Source organism: Leptonotus elevatus, chromosome 17, assembly GCF_054856555.1.
Source record: "Leptonotus elevatus isolate MCC_2025b chromosome 17, RoL_Lele_1.0, whole genome shotgun sequence".
In the NCBI taxonomy this organism is placed as follows: Eukaryota; Metazoa; Chordata; class Actinopteri; order Syngnathiformes; family Syngnathidae; genus Leptonotus; species Leptonotus elevatus.
In genome coordinates this window covers 10,168,719-10,186,915 of record NC_141255.1, presented here as the reverse complement: position 1 = coordinate 10,186,915, position 18,197 = coordinate 10,168,719, and the positions used below count along the sequence as shown (strand labels likewise).

Here is an 18,197-nt window from a genome sequence, read left to right as displayed (position 1 = left end):
TGACACCTTTTTATGCACAGCACAGAACGCAAAGAAACAAGGTTAGGATTAGCGGGTCAGTTTTACTCATTATACAGATATACGCATGACATGTTGAGGTTTGAACCCGGGACCTCCGGGTTCACATCCCGTGTACCTATCCGCTAGGCTAGCGGATCGCTGAAGGTGACCACCGTCTACCGCTTCTTGTCCACGTATCTTCAACAATCTAGATTTTTCAGCCCAGGCGGTGCTTCTGAAATTAAGAGAAATTAAACACAATGCTCGGGAGCTAGATTCTGCTAGCTACTCCGAATAGATTAATAGAATTGTAGACAGGGGGCGGTGCAAAGCTAGAATTTGCCCCGCCTGCTACCTAATTATCAAGAATGTAGAAAAGTAGTTAGGGGGTTCCACAACGGCCCATACCATTATTTTATTCTATATGATGTCAATGTTATATTTACTGTCACTGTACTGTTAAACTGTTCAACATTAGCAGCTCTACTAAAAAAATATATATTAAAAAAACAAAAAATATACAAAGATTCTAACTAGAACCTCTCAGTCGTCTGGTCTTCACACTGCACTTAAAAACTTCACTTAGGAAAGCACTGGTGTACATATAAATCCGGCACAATACAATCAAGAAGACAAAAAAGAAGACTTTCACAACTACTGTGACTGGCAGTTAAATTATTTGCTTTTTGCAAAGACTAAAGAATGGGAGCATTGTTATATTGTCTGTTCTGGATGTCGATGTGCACCATTTGTCTTCAAATATATTGTAATTTCTCAACCGGTGAATATTATTTACCAACCTGTTAAGCATCCCGAGTCAAATGGTGGACAGCTCCGCAGACCGAGGAGGGAAGATTCAAGATTATAAACGGACTTTTCACATTATTTTGTGACTTAGATCAAATATTTTTTCATCCCAGTATTTGTTACATTTTAATCCAACATTCATCTATCATATTTGTCATTTTCATCAACTATTTTTTGTTACGTCCTTATTAGTGGGAATGCAGAAATGTTGTTTCTAACCTTTATTACTTATTATTATAGCATTTTATTCTCCTCACATTTTCACAGAGAAACAACTCCCACGTAATACATTCGATTTACAGCATTCAAATTTCCACTTGCTTCGAAAATTCACGCCTTCCTGGGTATTTATCGTCTGCTTCCACATTACTTACAGTACTCGCATAATTGAACGTTAAATATCAACTTTCCCCCATTCATTTTCAATGGGACTGACATGGAACTTTTTCAAAGTCCCACTTTCATACAAACAACTTCTCATCATCACCACATCTCTGATACTGCTCAGTAGCGCACTTTAAGTCCTTTGTCCAGTAACCAAAAGGTCGCGGGTTAAAAGTGTCCCCATTCAAGCCACTATTTTAAACCAGACAAGTTAAATCAGTGGTTAGACTATTTGCCTGCCACATGAAGTATCTGGGTTCGATCCCTGCTATAAACAACACTTTTGTAGAAATGCAATATTGAATACTAATTATTCTCAAATGACTTCACATCCATTACTTTTCATGTCATTCGTCATTATTAAGTTTGGTTTCTATATCATCTGTTCTATATTCAAAATTCAAATTCAATGAGTTTCAGGATATACTGACATATTAACTGCAATTACATACAATGTCACAGGTTCTTCTATGGCTAAAGTGGCTGAGTGATTAAAAGAAATGGGTAGTGATCGGCGTTCCTGGGTTCAAAACCAGCTTCAACCAATCTTTAACACATATGCAATATTGAATACAAATTATTTTACTATTAATACTTTGTAATTTTCACTTAATTTATTTTCCAATTCCCTTCATAAGAATTAGGCTTAGCATGCAGCTTTCAGCATTCCCACGCAATTTCTTCAGAAACTGCACTTAAGTCTAGTTTCTTGTAATGTTTTGCATTTCTTGTCGATTTTGTATGCATTTTCTAATGTCTTTGTTGCAATATTTTGTGAAAATTGTGTATTTTTGTTCAATATGTGATTTTTGTATCTAATATTTTGTCGCTTTACCATCATCATTTGATATTTCTGTATATTCTGCATTTTGTTTGTGTAACTACTACTGATCATAATGTTATCATTAAAGTTTGTTCAAAATAATTGTATTCTCAGTTCATCATTACAAACAGTTAACAGTAACTTTAATTATGATGACTGTAATAATAATACGTAATAAAAAATAATTACGCGTAACTACGTGTTTTCCCCCTTTAACATCCAAAACGGAAATAACGGAAAATAACATCGAGGGTACCTTCAGGTAAGTGTAATGGATCTTCTAGCCTTTCTCCCTGGCCTCGTCTCGGAGTTCAGTGAGCCACTTGAGGAACAACGGGTTCGGGCACGCCGGCAGCGGACGTATGCGGCCCATGTGCGTGTCACGTGTCACCGGCTCCGACATGACGCTGGATGAAACAAATGAAGAGAAACAGTCGTACCTCACTCACCTTTTAAAAGTTAACTTAAGTTTTCCATCCACACTTTGATCCAAACGGAAGTTTCCTTGGCGTTACTTCCTGTTTTGTCAGCGATATGGCGACATTGCCACCAAGAGGTGCGTGACGAATTAGCATTCACGTATGAAAACGAAACAAGCTACAAAACCACTACATTATTTTCAAGGAAATCATGTTCAGGAAGTATAAAAACAATAATAACATTTCGTAACAGTTTTATTTTAATGTATGGAATACTATAAACATTTGATCGATGAATGTAGTCTTTTCTTCTATAACCAGTTGTCACCTGTTTCACATATTCTCTGATTGGTTTTCCCTGACAGTTACCCTGTTGTGATTGGCCCAAGGGAAATTTCCAGCCCGTTATCCATGCGTCCGCCTGCACACGTCCTCAAACTCTGAGGGCGTTTGCCGGATTCCTTTAACAAGACCTGACAAGATAGCAGGAATCTGACCGCACCCTCTCATCCAGCTCAGCCATGTGATCCCGTTTCGGCTTTGCAAGTGGCAAGTTTGCATATGTGCTTGATGAATACAACACACGCATACACACACAGAACTCCTTGTGATTCCAACTATATATATCCCTTTTAATGAATAAAGTTATTTTTTATAGAAAATTCAAAATATGTTGCTTTACAGTAAGTCCCGCGAGTCATATTCACATGCAGTAAAAAAAAAGAAGAAGTGTAAAAGTATTTTTATAGGTGATCTCCGAATCCCGAGTAGAAATCAAACTGCTTGTTGTGCTTTTCGTACACATGCACACAGACATAAACGCGTCCTTGTCCTAACTTCACTGGCCTGCTGAACCTGTAGTGTCGTCACTATCGGCTCCTTGCGGGGAGCCTGGCGTGGACTCGCCCTCCCCTCCCGCCGCCCCCCGCCGCGCCCCTTTGCCCTTCAAGAGGGCACTTTCGGGGTGCAGGGTTTGAAGGTGCAGTAGCAGCTCGTCCTGGGTGGCGGCCGTGTGGCCGCACTCCTCGCACACGTACAGCTTGTTGCGGCGCTCCTTGTAGGCGTACTGCAGTGTCACGCTGTGGATCTTCTTCATGTGGGACTCCAGCGAGCAGCGCTGTGTGAAGGCCTTGTCGCACAACTCACACTTGTACGGACGCACACCTGCGTGGGGAAAAAAGAAAACGTCAACATCTTGGCGCGGGGTGTATGGAAAGCAGTTTCAGCATTTATTCATTTGATTATTAAGACATTTTTCCCACGACTGGTGCCACAAGTGCCAATTGTTTTACCATGTGACATACCCGTATGCGTGCGCACGTGTCTCTTGAGGTCAAAGGTGTCGTTGAATCCTTTGCCGCAGAAGCTGCACAGGTGACGCTTGGTCTCGTTGTGGCATTTCATGTGTCTGTTTAACATGCGTTGGTACTGGAACATCTTGAGGCAAATCTAAACAGACAGACAGGTCAGATTCACACCCCATAAGGCTCCGCCTCCAAGATCTTGGTGCCGAGGGGTACCTGACAAGCGTAAGGCGGAGCTCGCCCGTTCGCCGAAGTCTGACCCGCCGATGGGATCACCGACGAGATAAACCTGGTGGGCGAGGTGACTGTCGTCATGGCGACGGGCATCTCGGTGGCGTGCGGCAGTGTCATGGGGGATAAGGCAGTAAAATGAAGGTCGGGGTCGGACAACAATTCGCCCGTGGTCACCTGCGATGGGAGAGAAGCAGAAGTTACTTCCTGTATGTACTGGCCAATCAGAGCCTCATCTAATTACAGCAATTTAGTATGCATGTACATATGTGGATATTTGATTTTTTTGCCCAATCAGAAGACAGTCTCTTCGAGGGCAGCCATTTTGTCACTTGCTGTCAACGAAAAAAAATAGTCGCTCAGGACTGAGGTAACGACCAATCACGGCTCAGCTTGAGAGCATCACATGACCAAACTAAAAAAACAAGTGAGCCATGATTGGTCGTTAACGGAGCTCTGAGCAACTGTGAAGTCATTTTCAGTCGAAGGCAAGCGGCAAAATGGCTGCCCCCGGCGATGGATAAAAACAGGTGGATTTTGATGCTAAATTCTTACTCCATAATCACAATATTAATCAGAATACTGTGTTTAGTCACAGAAGATATTATCGTAAAGAAAATTTGGGATTTTAACTTGTCAGTCCGTACTAATACTATTAAACAGTAGAAACCACAATGAAAGCGAACCGAGCCTCCTCACCTTGATTTTGGAGCGGACGTACAGCAAACCACCCTGCGGCTTCCTCATGACCTCTGACCTCTCGTCCAGGGGGGCCGCCAGACTCAGCGGCCGGCCCAGCGCCGTGCAGGACGGCAGCTCGGCGTGCGCGCGGCGCTCGGGAAGCGACTGCTTGGTCAGGCAGAGCGGCGCCGCCTCCGCTGGACTCGCTTCATCCTCGATCATCAAGGCAGACGGCGGGAAGATGGAGACTGCGCAAAGATTGCGGCGGGGTTACTCGTATCATCTTTTTTTAAGCTTTGTACAGTAACTTTTGAACAAACACTCCGAAAAACCCTGCCTGATTGGACCTGTCTGACCAGACGGGCCTGCAGGACCAGCTCATCTCAATGAGTGCGTGCGGCTGCGAGAGGCAGAGCGAGCAAGCACGGAGCTCTCACATGAAACCAAAAGTGACATGAAAATAGGCGACGCGAATGATGTGCTCAAGTGCTTTGCCCTACGGCTACTGTCACCTAAGGGGGTCTTGTTGGGCTTTTTCGTGGCATGTCACAAACTGGAAGCGGTGGCATTGAGCGTTTAAACATCTTTGTAATTAGCCCAGATAGTCACCGTGGTGACTGCTGCAGGCTGGATATTTAATCTCATCTTATTGTTTGCTCAGCCCGCCCACTTTGCCCAAGAATGAGTGTGTGTGTGTGTGTGTGTGTGTGTGTAGCGCACTGATGGTGTTGGGGGTCAGTAAGAGAGAAGAAGAAGAAAAACTTGACATGACTTGTTACCATAATTAGTACTTCATATTTTCATGTTATTCAAGCTCATTCAGATGGGAGAGTCTGTGTGTGTGTGTGTGTGTGTGTGTGTGTTTCACTTCCTCCACTAGGTTAATCTTTATAGGACGCCAGGACTTATAACGGACCCTGCAGACGCATATACACCTTGAGCAAACACACACACACTCACTCACTATCAAAACAACTTGACGAGTTGATTTTGTGTTGTTGTTGCGCCCTTTGTCCACCAGAGGCAGCAGAGGCAAGATTCCGACAAAGTACTAGCTTAAAATACTAATTTAGCATGCTATCTTGGATTTAGGATGAGTCCCTGATAGTGAAATGTCATTGTCTAGTAAAATGCTTAGTTGGTGAGATTTTGACAAAGAAGTGGCTAAACATACAAAAACACAAGGGCAAGTAATTACTTGGGCATATGCCCAGGATGCTTAGCTTAGCATGTTAGCTTAAGATGAGGCTAAACGTGAAAGGTCAGTGTCAAGCGAAGCATTGTTGACGTTATTATTATTATTTTTTTTTAAAGGGATGATATTGTGTTTAAAGTTATGTGCTTAAAACGACACGCTGCACTCCTCGCATGCACGTAACCACGAACACGTTAGGCCCAGATGTTTTCTACTTTGCACATGAAGAGGATTTGTGAAGAATTAGTAAAGAAAAATGCTGACAACTGTGTTAAGTTAAGAACACTCCAGGTTTTTAATGGAACTTGCCACACAGACACACTTGCGCGCGCACACACACGTTGGGCAGGTAGAGCAAGTAACGGCACATACCTGTCTGGAGACCGTTGTTGGGCTTGGTGGAATCCTCTTTTTAAGTGTACAGAAAATGATTCAGACATCCTCCTTCCTTTTACTGTTTACTAGAGGTGAACGATTCAGAAAATGTATGTAATTGTGACCCCCCCCCCCTATATTTAAATTACGATTTAATACACGATTATATTTTCAATAAAATATTGAAATAGTATTATTATTTTTTAGCCAACCCTGCATAACTAAGAAGTTGGGGACAATGATGACAGTGATTTAGGGTGTAGTCTGTTATTTGTTATCTGATGTTGCCAGTCAAACGCAACAATGGGGATTGTTGTCTTGAGGGGGTGCGCTTCAATGTAAAGTTGGTGTGTGTGTAGGGAGGGTGGGGGGTGGGGGGATTGGGGGACAATTGCAGCAAGGTGGGGGCAATAAAAGATTTTTGAAAAATCTCCTAATGATTTGAAGTCGCAGGGGTAACAGACACTTGAAATTTCTTTCCGTTGTTACTTGTACTCACATTTGAAAACAGATGTCAGTAATATTGACACTACTTTGTCAAATGGGATAATTTCCCCCCCAAACACCATGTAAAAAAATATGAGGTAACGAGAGAGGTAAAAAAAAATTTTTTTGACAACATCAGATTGGAAGAAGGAAGATATTCCACATCCCTGGCCTTATTTAAGATACATTTTGAATGTTGGCTTTGATTAGTTGATTTGTGGTGAATGTGTTCAGTCTTGTGTCAGACTGCAAAACAAACCACCAGATTGCGGTGTTAAAAAAATGATCCAACTAATCTGACAAAAAAGAGAAATTCCGTTAAGGTTCTTTTTATTTTCTAGTTTATCTTTAAAGTTTTTTTCATTTGTTGTCATTAACTAATTGAGCATATGATGTTTGCTGTTGTTGGCTAACATCATTTTTCTCCTCAACACGAGCACGACAATCACATTTTTCACCCCAAGTTTTCAGAACGGATAGCCTATTGTATGATAAAGAAACATAGCAATACCGTACAGCTTATCAAATTTTGTTAGTTGGATGAAAGAGTTAAAACCATACTTTGACTTGCTTTGAAGCCAAGTGGAAGCTCCCCACCGCTGCCCGTTACTTGGCCGCTCGGTCCCGTTACAATGCTGCCCCCACCCGACCCCAGTAGGTCGGAACCGAGAGAACCCGGAACCGGGGAGCTCGAGCCGAGCTAGCGTGCACTCACCTGGGATGTAGACATCTCCTCGCTCGTGGTCCGGCAGCTCGCTCCAGTTCCGCTTGCCCGGCGAAACGTTTGCCTTCTTTACCAGGAAGGCTCGTGGCATGTTGACTCCGACACTGTTTCTTCTTCTGCTTCCTTTCTTCTTCCTTCGCGTCAGCTCACCTGAGCTCTCCTCCGCGAAGTGTCACGCAGGTGAGAGGAATCCACCTGAGCTAAAGTCCGTTATTCCCCGCGTGGGGGTAAGCGACGAGAACCGTCTACGCACGCACTCACACGCACACGCAGGGATCCCGGGTCGCAATAACTTTGGCGGATCGAGCGGTAGGGCACAGCAGCACAGGTAGTCGCTTATAGAGCAGGACGAGCGGCGGTAGCGCGCATGCGCCTCAGAAATAACGGTGACAAGAAGAAAAAGAAGGGAGAACTCTCTTTGGGGCGTAGGCCTCAGTTTACCTGCTCGACCGGTTTGCCCGCCTTTTCCACTCTGCAAGGAGGGTTGCAAATGAAACATACCCGCGTCTCGTCACAAATCTCCATCAAACGGGAAAATGCTTGCTTGCTAGGTGCTCACAAAACTGGATTACAACAAAAATAACACACACCAAACAGTCAAACTCTTCTCAAAAATAAAACCTTTATGAGACATTTCTATAGCACCAAATTAAGGAAATTCAAAATACTTTTTTTTTTAATAAAGCCCAGTTATTATTTTTAAAAGCTAATATATATATATATATATATTTAAAACAACTAAATGCCAAACAATCTTGCCCATTGGTATTTAAAAAAATGAAAAATAAATCACGCACACAAGCTGAACTAAGCTTAAAAATATGATTTAAAAAACAAATAAGACATGTTCTCTTTGGCTAAGAGGTGAGGTGAGGTCACAAATGTAAAGACTGTCACAGTGTTGTTGACAAACCTGGCTTGTAAACTCAGATTTGATTTGTGAAGTTGATAGTAGGCCTATGCACATATCTATTTTCACTTTTCCCCACATTATCTGATGTTTTTCAATTATTTAGGGAAAAATATATGACATTTTTGGCGCTGCTCTGTGCTGGGCTAAATGCTAACAGGAGCTGCGATGCTATTAATAACGGCTACTGCGTGCATGTCTCACAAAGGAGAGGCTGATAGGTGTGTGGTATGCTGCCCGGGCGGTCCGAGGAGTTTGGGGCGGCAGCTAGCACGGTGAACTTCTTCCACATCTCCCCGACCGTTAACTTCTTTCCTTTCAATGCTTTTTACCAACATGTACAACCTACTCTATGGTGGACAAGGCAGAACATTTTGGGTGCATGCGAAAGTCAACTGTGAGCGACTACTCGCATCATCGCATGTATTGTAGCCTATTAAAGTTCGGCCCAATTTCTCCACGATGGGAGGAAATACTGGCCACGTCACATACCTGCGAGTGTGTGAGATTGTTGTGTTTAATGCTGAACAAGTGAACAGTTTGTCTACATGTACAGTACCTGGCTGAAAGTGCCTGGACGGAGGCAGTCAACTGTCAAACGTTCGTCTATAATATGGGTCATGACATTGTTTCATTGTTTGTCTTTTGTACCCCGACTCTCGCCCAAAATTCAGAAGGAAGACAAGTTAAAACAAACGAACAAACGAACAAACGAACAAACGAACAAACGTCGATCATCCAAATTCCAAACATGCATTACCTTTACTAACCAGCAGGAAGCGACAGTGAGCATTCATGTTCTAAGACGCCGAAGAAGAATGCAACACGGAAAACCCTGTCAGGCTGCCTGCCCCCAGACTTTTCCAGCCGCTCGGAATCGACGCAGTATTCTGCTGTAGCTGACCATGTCTTCCCGGAAGAGAGTTGTGGACGGCGGCGAGAAGGTCGGTGGTAAGATGAGCAAAGAGGGCAGCGGGAAGCGACACATCGCTGCACTCGTCCTGGCGAGGGGCGGAAGCAAAGGCATCCCCCTGAAGAACATCAAAATGCTGGCCGGGGTTCCGCTCATTGGATGGGTCCTCAGAGCCGCTGTGGACTCCGAGCTTTTCGACAGGTACGTTCATATATATGGGTATATTCACCTCATATTGTCGCGCACTTCCCAGCATGCTTTGCAGCTCTATTTCAAACTAGTTGGGCGTCAACCCAACTAAAGCGTCGCTTTTTTGTTTGCACTAATCCAAATGCAAACAGCACCGTTTAGCTTAGCTTACTTGTACTAAAGGGCGTACCATCGCTAGAGTATAAGAATGTAACCAAAGTACATATTGAATGCCTAAACTTCAAAACTTCCTATCAGTCACCTGATCTAATGCAGATAGTACGCGTTGCACTTCAACATTTTTTCAGTGAACTTGATCGGAGGTTGGTCAGGTGACATTTCTGTTACAACAAAGGGCGGGATCATCTTGTAGAGTGGTCCCTTTTTTCCCACCACGGACCGGTTCATACAAGTCCACAACTTTCGCGGACCAGCAAACCTCACTTTTCAAAATTAAATATTTTATAAGTCTAAAGTCAGTTTTTTTTTTTATTCTTTCAACTGTGTGGCCCATGGCCTGGAACTGGTCCGGTGGTTGAGGACCAGAAGGTTTGAACTCTACATGATCATCCACAGTAAAATATGCAAATTAGAAAATCATGCAGATATTGTAGTTAGGTATTGCGTTTGTCACAAGATCTGGTGCAAAGGCTCCATATTAAATGTTCAAAGACTGTCTATACATATACCTGCTCACAGTGTGTGGGTGTCAACCGACCATGACAAGATTGAGCAGGTGGCCCTGGCTTGGGGGGCCCAGGTGCACCGCCGGAGTCCGGAAGTCTCCCGAGACTCTTCGTCGTCGCTGGAGACCATCCAGGAGTTTATACGACTCAATCCACGTACGAAATGGTGCACCTCCGAATAATTTGCTCAAAAGCTCTATTAAAAAGCAACGCTGAGTTGTTGGTCTGTTTGCAGACGTGGACATCCTGTGCCACATCCAGGCCACGTCGCCCTGTCTCCATCCGTTCCACATCAAGGAGGCCTTGGAGTCGATCACCCTGCACGGTCACGACTCGGTCTTCTCGGTGGTCCGAAGGCACCAGTTCCGCTGGCAGGAGGTCAAGAAAGGATGTAGGTGAAACCTGCGTGGCGCTCTTCTCGATCTGCCGCTGTCATTTCAAAGTGCAGCTCCTCCCCTCAGCTCGTGAATCGACAAAAGCCTTTAACCTGGACCCGGCCAACCGCCCTCGCCGTCAGGACTGGGATGGCGAGCTGTGTGAGAACGGCTCCTTCTACTTTAACACCAGAGAGCTCATTGAGAAAGGACGCCCGCAGGTGAACTCAAAACAGTTGCTTGTGAGGTGGGACTCCTCCAAAGGAATTTGGCAAGTCTAAAAGACTAACTTGACTGCTGTTGTATGTGTCCAGAGCGGGAAGGTGTCCTACTTTGAGATGCTTCCTGAGTACAGCGTGGACATTGATGTGGACATTGACTGGCCTGTTGCAGAGCAGCGAGTCCTCAGGTTAATAATAATAATAATTAAAAAAATAATAATAATTTCCTGCCAATAAACAACTCATTCTCCATGCGCTCCGTTTCGCAGATATGGCTACTTCGGCCGGGGCTCTCCAGAAGTGGTTCGCCTGATGTTCTGTAAATTGGCGGGATGTTTAACGGACGGAAAGATCTACCTATCCGCAGCCGGAGACGAGATGATGTCCATCAACCGCCGAGACACCGCAGCCATCCGCATGCTGCAGAAAGAGGACGTGGAGGTCGCCGGCACATGCGCGTACCGAGCCTTCGCCCGAGTCTTCTTGACTTGACGTGCGCGCTCGTCCGTAGGTGGTCCTCCTGACCGGCTCCGATGACCCGGTGGAGCAGACGTTGGCCGACAAATTGGCCAAGCGGACGGGCTGCCAGGTGATAAGGGCGGGAGCTGAGCCCGTCGACGATTTGGCGGCCGCGTTGGTGTCCAGGAAGTTGGTTTGGAGAGATGTGGCATACATGGGTAACGGGAATCGCAACCCTATTGGGAACCTGTGGAAAACGGCAGGTGTATGTTTTCCAAGCCGCCATCCGTGACGTCTCTTTCTGTCAGGTAACGACGCGCCGGATGTGGATTGCCTCAACCTGGCCGGCTTGAGTGCCGTGCCAGCCGACGCGCCGGTGGTGGCCATCAACGCGTGCAAGTACACCTGCCACCGCGAGGGCGGCAACGGTGTCGTCCGGGAGTTTGCCGAGCACATTCTGATGCAGAAGGCGAAGGCCAAGTCTCAAATGAAGCAGGACCGCATCAACTGACATCAGATGCTGAAACTTTGCCTTTTTGATTGTACTTAATGACTGAATCAAAACCTGCTTGTTATGCTGCTTTACAATCGAGATTATTCCCACTTTGTGATTTGAGGTGTTGAAGTTATGAAGCAACCAGTGGGCGTGTCCTATTCAAGCTAGTCACAACAAGGCTTGAGGTGGCACGCCAATGAAGTACGCTAATGCTAGTTAGCTAATACCCTCCCCGCAATCCTATCAAAGTCAACTTAATTTCACCAAAATGTTAATTGAGAGACCTTGTGTTTCCAGTTCAATCAAACATTGTTTTCAATCGTAATAAAATCATGTCATCAAGTTTTACATATTTTTTTCAAATGCTTGCATGAATAACTGAAATAAGACTTGTTTTAATTGATTGACGAAATCCAGCAAGAAGAATTAACGCGAATCAAGCGTGGTGTTGGCAGAATGGCGCATTTTGGGTTCGCTCATTCCGACATGTCGACTGGCGTGATGATGAGCGGCCCGTCGTTCTTTCCTGATCTGTTGGTGCAGGGGCTGAAGAAGGGGAAGACACACTCTGTGAACGTGTCGTTGAACGTATAGATGTGGACTTTGGCGTCCACGTTGTAGAAGGAAACCTGTCCTCGCTCAAAGTCGACAAATATTCCAATCTTGTTGGGGCGGAGGTTGAGATGGACGTCGGTGGACGGTTCGGTGCGAAAGGCATACTTGTTCCTGAGGATGGGACAGGTTGTTTTGAAAGCTGTCGACATGACTCACAAAAAGTTTGGTAAAATTTCAGGATGAACCTTAATTGACATTTACAAGGGAATTCAACTGTCTGGAATGCGACTGAACTGGAATAATTGCGCAATAATGCAAGTCAGCGACTCTCACGCAAACATCAGGCGATTGACCAAATTATTGCAATGGAAGAACTGTGACCCCTCCCTGGTGGTCTTATCGGCAAGCAACATTTTGAAGCGCCACATAGCGTCGCTGTTGTGCGGAAGGACACAATTGGCTTTACAAGAGCGCACAACTGTGGTTGCATTTTCTCAAATTTAGTCACAAAGAATGTAGAGCCATGAGTGATGCAACAAACAAAACAATGAGCCGATTCATCGTAGAAAATTAATCTGCATGCCAACTTCTTGACTGACCTGTTTGAGCGATCCATTTTTAACAAAAACAGGCTTAATAAAATGTATGTCACCTAATGATTCTCACTTATTGTGCAATAAAAGAAATACAGATTTTCAATCTGCAGGCAACATGACACGCGACTCCCACAGAAAAGAAATCAAGCGTTCAAAGGTCATTGAATAGTATCAAGTTTTTTTCAACACTTGCATAAAAATAACAGACGGCGTGGGCACAGAACATTGTATTGATTTTTTGTATTGATTTGCTATTCCTATTTCCAATTGCAGCAAAGCGAAGCTAGTTTTATGAAGTCATGAAAAGTAGTTGCAGAACCCCACACAATATGCGACCGGGTGTGGCGAGCGGGCCTCAGGTGTCGTCTTGTACTTCAGATGTCAAAATGTTGTAATTGAACCCGTTCAAAACGTGCACTCAAAAGTTCAGGGAAGGTCACCTGAAAAGGTCAGTGTAGTTCAGGTTCATCCTGAAATTTCACCCCAAAGAGCCATATGTAATAATTTTAGCTCGAGTATCCTGATGACTCACTTGTCTCTCAAGCTGAGGAACCAGTATCCATTATTTGGGGTCACGTCAATCTTGCCTTTCCTGTTGATGGATTGTTTGGCGACACCCAGATCCCAGTCCGTCTTTCCGCCCACTTGAACCTGACACGGGAGACACGTTCAAACGGCGCCACTCGAACGTTGGCGAACATGCGCCTTTACCTCCCAGTAGTGTCGCCCAAAGGAGATGGCCTCTCTCCCCAGGACACACACGACGCGATCAAACCTCTCGATGTTGTCTGGAAGCAACTGGTGCCGATCGCTGCAGCGCACCTGCACAAGCGGACACCGACGTGAGGCGGGAAAACGGCGGTAACCTGTTCCGGAAGACGGCGTAGACGCCTCACGTTTTTCATGTCGTCGGACAGGAGCAGTCTGGGATGCGCCGTGTTGCAGTCCAGCGTGACGTCCACTGCGGGATGTGAGAAAGAAGGCGCACGTTAGGCATAATTGGGGTCCACGTGCGCAAATGTGGATGCTGCACGGTTTGGTCAACCTACCTGCATACTCTTGCACCCTTCTCATCCCTGGGGAGAAGCAGACATGTTATGACAACGAGAGCGTGTGTATAAGTCGTGTCTATAAACTGTCTGTAAGTGTGTGTGTGTGTGTGTGTGTTGACCAGGGGTGTCCAAAGTCAGACCCGGGGCACATTTTTATTAGCCAACATTATACTGTAAGAATAAAATAAAAACATGTAACAAAAGTTGAATGTTACAAGATAAACCTATATATATGTTTTTAATAATGATAAATATTAGATGTAAAATTTACAAGATTGTATACTCTATTTTTTTTTTATAAATTTATTTTTTTAATTGAATGTTACAAGATAGCAGTTTAATTTAAAAAATGTAAATGTAAAAGTTTTAATAAAAAATAGACACTTTTGAAAAATGTATAATTGTAAGTAAATTTGAATGTCACAAGACATCACATTATTGAACTTATGAACTGTAAAAAGTAAAAAAAAATTGTCATAAGATTTCTTTAAGATTATAAATGTTTCAGTTACAACTCACACAATTTTTTAAAATTAATATTAGTTGAATGTTACAAAACACCATTAATTTTTTTAGACATCACATTAATAGAGTACAACATTTTTAGTAACATAGCCCTTCTCAAATGTTGGGGCATCACATATGAATGTTTTTTTTTCCCATTCTAGAATACAATTGGTAATTGCACATCCACTACAGTAGGTGGCAGTGGTGCTCCTCTGCAGAGGGGTATACAACCATTTTCTAAACAAATGACACTTATTTATAGTCGCAGCAGCGAGTTTGGGTGGGGGCGTGAATTATTTTCCTCCTCCTCGTAGCAAAAAAATTATTGAGAAGCACTGCAGACTTGCCCCCCCTCCCCCCTCCCCCTTCTTTAAATATTTTCAGGATATGCTGACCAGCAGCATACTGAACGGGCTTTAGCACATCTTTTCCATTTTTTGTCTGTGGCCCTCGCTGGAAAAAGTTTAGACATCCCAGGTGTACACGGTGCGACACTCACTGGGCTGTGGATGTGCCGGATTGGTCTCCAGTGATGAGGCAGTGAAACCTGAAAAGTTCAAATAAACAGAACTAAGCTACGCTTTTTTTAAAATGAAAAATAATTTTCAGACTAATTACGTAAAATTGGAGAATCTGTTCTGAACACAATGGTTTAAGTGCACATTACCTTGACAAAATCCTCTACCGGGAAAATATAATTGGACTCACCCCTCTCTGTGATGCTCTTCAGCTGCTCCTGGAACTTCTCCACCTCGCCTGCCAGCGAACTGTAGACGGCGCTAATCCCCAGGTCATAGCTGATGGAAACCCCTGACCAGTCTTTGGTGGGCGGAGGAGCAGGGACCGTGGCGAAATTCTGGGGAGGAAAAAGTCAAACCATTTTTTTCTACAGAAAATTTAAGGTACTCGTACACCCTTTGTGCTTACTAGTGTGCCAATATGACTCGTCAGTAAAACAACTAGGATGCAATGGAATGACTATGACATGGTTCACCTTGACTCCCTGCAGGTGGTCTTCCTCGGCAGAGAGCTGCGCGAGAAGGCTCTCCCGCCGCCGCAGTTCTTCCACCTCCAGCTCCAGCTGCCGTATCGAGGCGGCCGCCTGGCTCTCCGCCGCGCGCCGGTTGACCTCCATGACGTTCATCAGTTCCTCCTGTGCTCGCTCGATGGCCGCCATCAGCCCCGAGAACATGCAGACGCTGCCCGTCGTCGCCTGCTCCACCGCCAGCTGGGCCCACACAAAATTTCGCATTTCTCAAAAAAGATGGACAATTCCCTCCAGTGGAACGAGCCGAGCGGCAACAAGTGCACGTGGTGGACAGACCTCCAGTTCAGATACGGATGTTCGCATCTCTTCAATCTTCAGGAGTCTTTGTTGGATCATCTCCTTGGTCTGCTGCTCCGTCTGTTTGAGCTGTGCCTGCACACGCGCGCACAAAAAAAAATACTGCAAAATCCGACCAAAACCAAACGCCACAAAATAACGGCAAGGCAACCTGCTTCTCTGTCCAGGCTGCTTCCACTGTCACGGTGTCGTGATCAGAATGCGTCTCGACCTCACAGTTGGGACAAATGCACTCCCCGTCGGTTCGACAGAAAACCTGACGCCAAACAAAGCAAATGAAGGCGTTGCCGTCGTCAACAAAAAGCGCGCAGCCGAGCGTGTTCGGCTACCATGATCCCCCGGTTGTGAACGTCGCAGAGAGGAATGTTGTGGCTGTTCGCCGCCCCGCTCACGGTGAACCTTCTTCGGCCGGAAGACCCGGGAACACGAGGGAGAACATGTGGGGGTCCACCGGCGGCCATCGCTTCAGAGATGGGACTTTGGACGGGGACTGAAGACGCCATGGAGAGTTTGCCACCTTGACGATCACACAACAGTGGTAGGCGGTCATCCCTAAACACCATCAGAAGCCCTGACCGAACATTTACAACCTCAATTCCAATATTTGCTTCACTGACCTTGCTCCTCGCTGGTCGCCGGCACGCCGGCGTGAGGTCGCAGCAGCTTACTCGTCAGCTCGTCTATTAACTCATTCGGCATGGCGCGGTCTCGCCCTTTTGCTCCTTTCTTGTCCTTGGCCGCGTTTCCTCCTTCTGTCCCGCCCTCAGACATGGACCTGAACTGCTCGGTGATCTCGCGCAGGGTCCGATTAATCTGGAGGTCCGGACGCTTCTGGAAGGTTCTTTTGCACAGAGGGCACTGACACACCTGCAGAGGGAAGACACGTGGTGACACTTGAGTGCACGGCAGGGGATTCACTTCAAGGACCTACCTTGGCCCCATCCCAGTATTGGTTGATGCAGGAGACGCAGAAGCTGTGGCCGCACGGCGTGGATGACGGGTTATTGAAGATGTCCAAGCAGATTGAGCACTGGAACTGCTCATGCGACATGAGCCCACCGATAAAGGCCATCCTGCGGAAACACACAAGTCCTGGGGTCACAATTACCACATAACATAAAGTGTTAAAATCAACTCGAAAGCGTATCCAGTGAAAGTATGCCATGGAGTTACGTGCTCCCTCTTACGTGTTCCAGTTAAGAAACAACACTTTGAAGAAGAAGAAGAAAATCCCATTACTGTGTAAAAAAAAAAGGCTTCTTCACCTTTTGCCAACTGCCTGAGCTGAAAAAAAAAAAAGCGCACCAATTCACCAATCCAATTTAAAATCACTATCCAACGTCAAACCCAAGCTTGAGAAGATTGTCAAGTGTGCAAAGGGGCCCAAGTCAACACACACACAAACACACAAACACACACACACACACTTCCTCCAATCTGATTAGGATGAAGCGAAGATTTTAGGAATGAAGCGGGGTGAGATTTTAATCACATCCTGAAGGTGACATTTGTGGTTTTTAATGTGTTGTTGTTGTCATGCTGGTTAGCTCCATTCCAAAATAAAAGTTTTTGTTAACATTTGCCAGCGGCTCAAAGATGACAAACAAGACAACGCTGTTTCAAGATGACCTAATTAGTCAACAAATTCACCCGTGACGTCGATCGCGCTACATTTGCCACTGGTACGGTGGGACTCGTTGGTCACACGCTATCAAATGTAATTCATGATTACTGCCAACAACAGCTATAGAGTATATTCCCAAGAAGAGTTTGATATCATGTATCTGGGGATATTATTCATTGTTTTTGTTCCAATATACTCTCAAGAAATGATTCCGGTTAAAGTGATTAAAAATGATTTGAGGAATTTTCAGTGTTAACAAAGTTGACTCAAACTAGGAATAAAACAAAAGGAATGAAGACATTTGTTAGGTTCTTTATCTAAACAACAAATTCTTGTTGGCTTGCTCCCAACTCTGCTCCCCTGACAAGAACCAGCTCCTAGTTACAAGCGCACATTTCCATTTTATTCCATTATGCTTAACTGAGGGTAGTAAGAGTGTGTACCTGAATTTCAAGGAGCCGTCACTGACGTGGATCCAACACTCGGGGATAAAAGTCGCTCTTCTGCATGCCCGTCGACAAAGTGAGGAATCAGGGTGTGCGACGACTGTGATTTTCGCCTGCCGCCACGCCCACTCAAGTGTCGGTTTCCCGGCTCAATGTGGCCGGACTGGTTGAGTTGGGAGAACCTTCCACCTTATTTTGACCAAAACACTTTTTGTTCTTTCTCTTGCGGAAAAGCTTAGCAGAAAAACATTAAGTGGTGGCACTAACAACAGGTCCACGTGCTGTGCAATTATCATTCGTGGATGGAATATGTTCTTTAACTTTTTGTGTGAACTGTATTTTTTTTTTGTGGAACATTCATTTGGGACTCATGATAAGATATGAGACATTTGTAC

General features: G+C 45.0%; 3 protein-coding genes across 3 annotated transcripts; 1 reads left to right on the top strand and 2 right to left on the bottom strand.

Annotated features, from left to right (window-relative positions):
• Positions 1-3,035: 3,035 nt before the first annotated feature.
• On the bottom strand, positions 3,036-9,622 carry ovol1a (ovo-like zinc finger 1a). Its single transcript, XM_086058697.1, has 5 exons — positions 7,421-9,622; positions 4,668-4,897; positions 3,954-4,145; positions 3,738-3,882; positions 3,036-3,597 (listed from the first exon to the last, which is right to left on the bottom strand). The coding sequence occupies exons 1-5, from the start codon at positions 7,518-7,520 to the stop codon at positions 3,272-3,274; spliced, it is 993 nt and encodes a 330-aa protein (XP_085914823.1). The 5' UTR covers positions 7,521-9,622; the 3' UTR covers positions 3,036-3,271.
• Positions 9,137-12,025, top strand: cmasa (cytidine monophosphate N-acetylneuraminic acid synthetase a). Its single transcript, XM_086058695.1, has 8 exons — positions 9,137-9,453; positions 10,141-10,283; positions 10,363-10,518; positions 10,589-10,722; positions 10,816-10,910; positions 10,992-11,163; positions 11,234-11,399; positions 11,490-12,025. The coding sequence occupies exons 1-8, from the start codon at positions 9,245-9,247 to the stop codon at positions 11,690-11,692; spliced, it is 1,278 nt and encodes a 425-aa protein (XP_085914821.1). The 5' UTR covers positions 9,137-9,244; the 3' UTR covers positions 11,693-12,025.
• Positions 12,026-12,052: 27 nt separating this feature from the next.
• LOC147159731 (E3 ubiquitin-protein ligase TRIM39) lies at positions 12,053-18,093 on the bottom strand. The gene is made up of 14 exons (XM_086058691.1): positions 17,800-18,093; positions 16,664-16,805; positions 16,350-16,599; positions 16,062-16,249; positions 15,884-15,988; positions 15,712-15,807; positions 15,382-15,615; positions 15,096-15,243; positions 14,887-14,934; positions 13,878-13,904; positions 13,725-13,789; positions 13,540-13,650; positions 13,361-13,479; positions 12,053-12,403 (listed from the first exon to the last, which is right to left on the bottom strand). Exons 2-14 carry the CDS (start codon positions 16,802-16,804, stop codon positions 12,154-12,156), a joined length of 1,782 nt encoding a protein of 593 aa, XP_085914817.1. The 5' UTR covers position 16,805; positions 17,800-18,093; the 3' UTR covers positions 12,053-12,153.
• Positions 18,094-18,197: the final 104 nt, after the last annotated feature.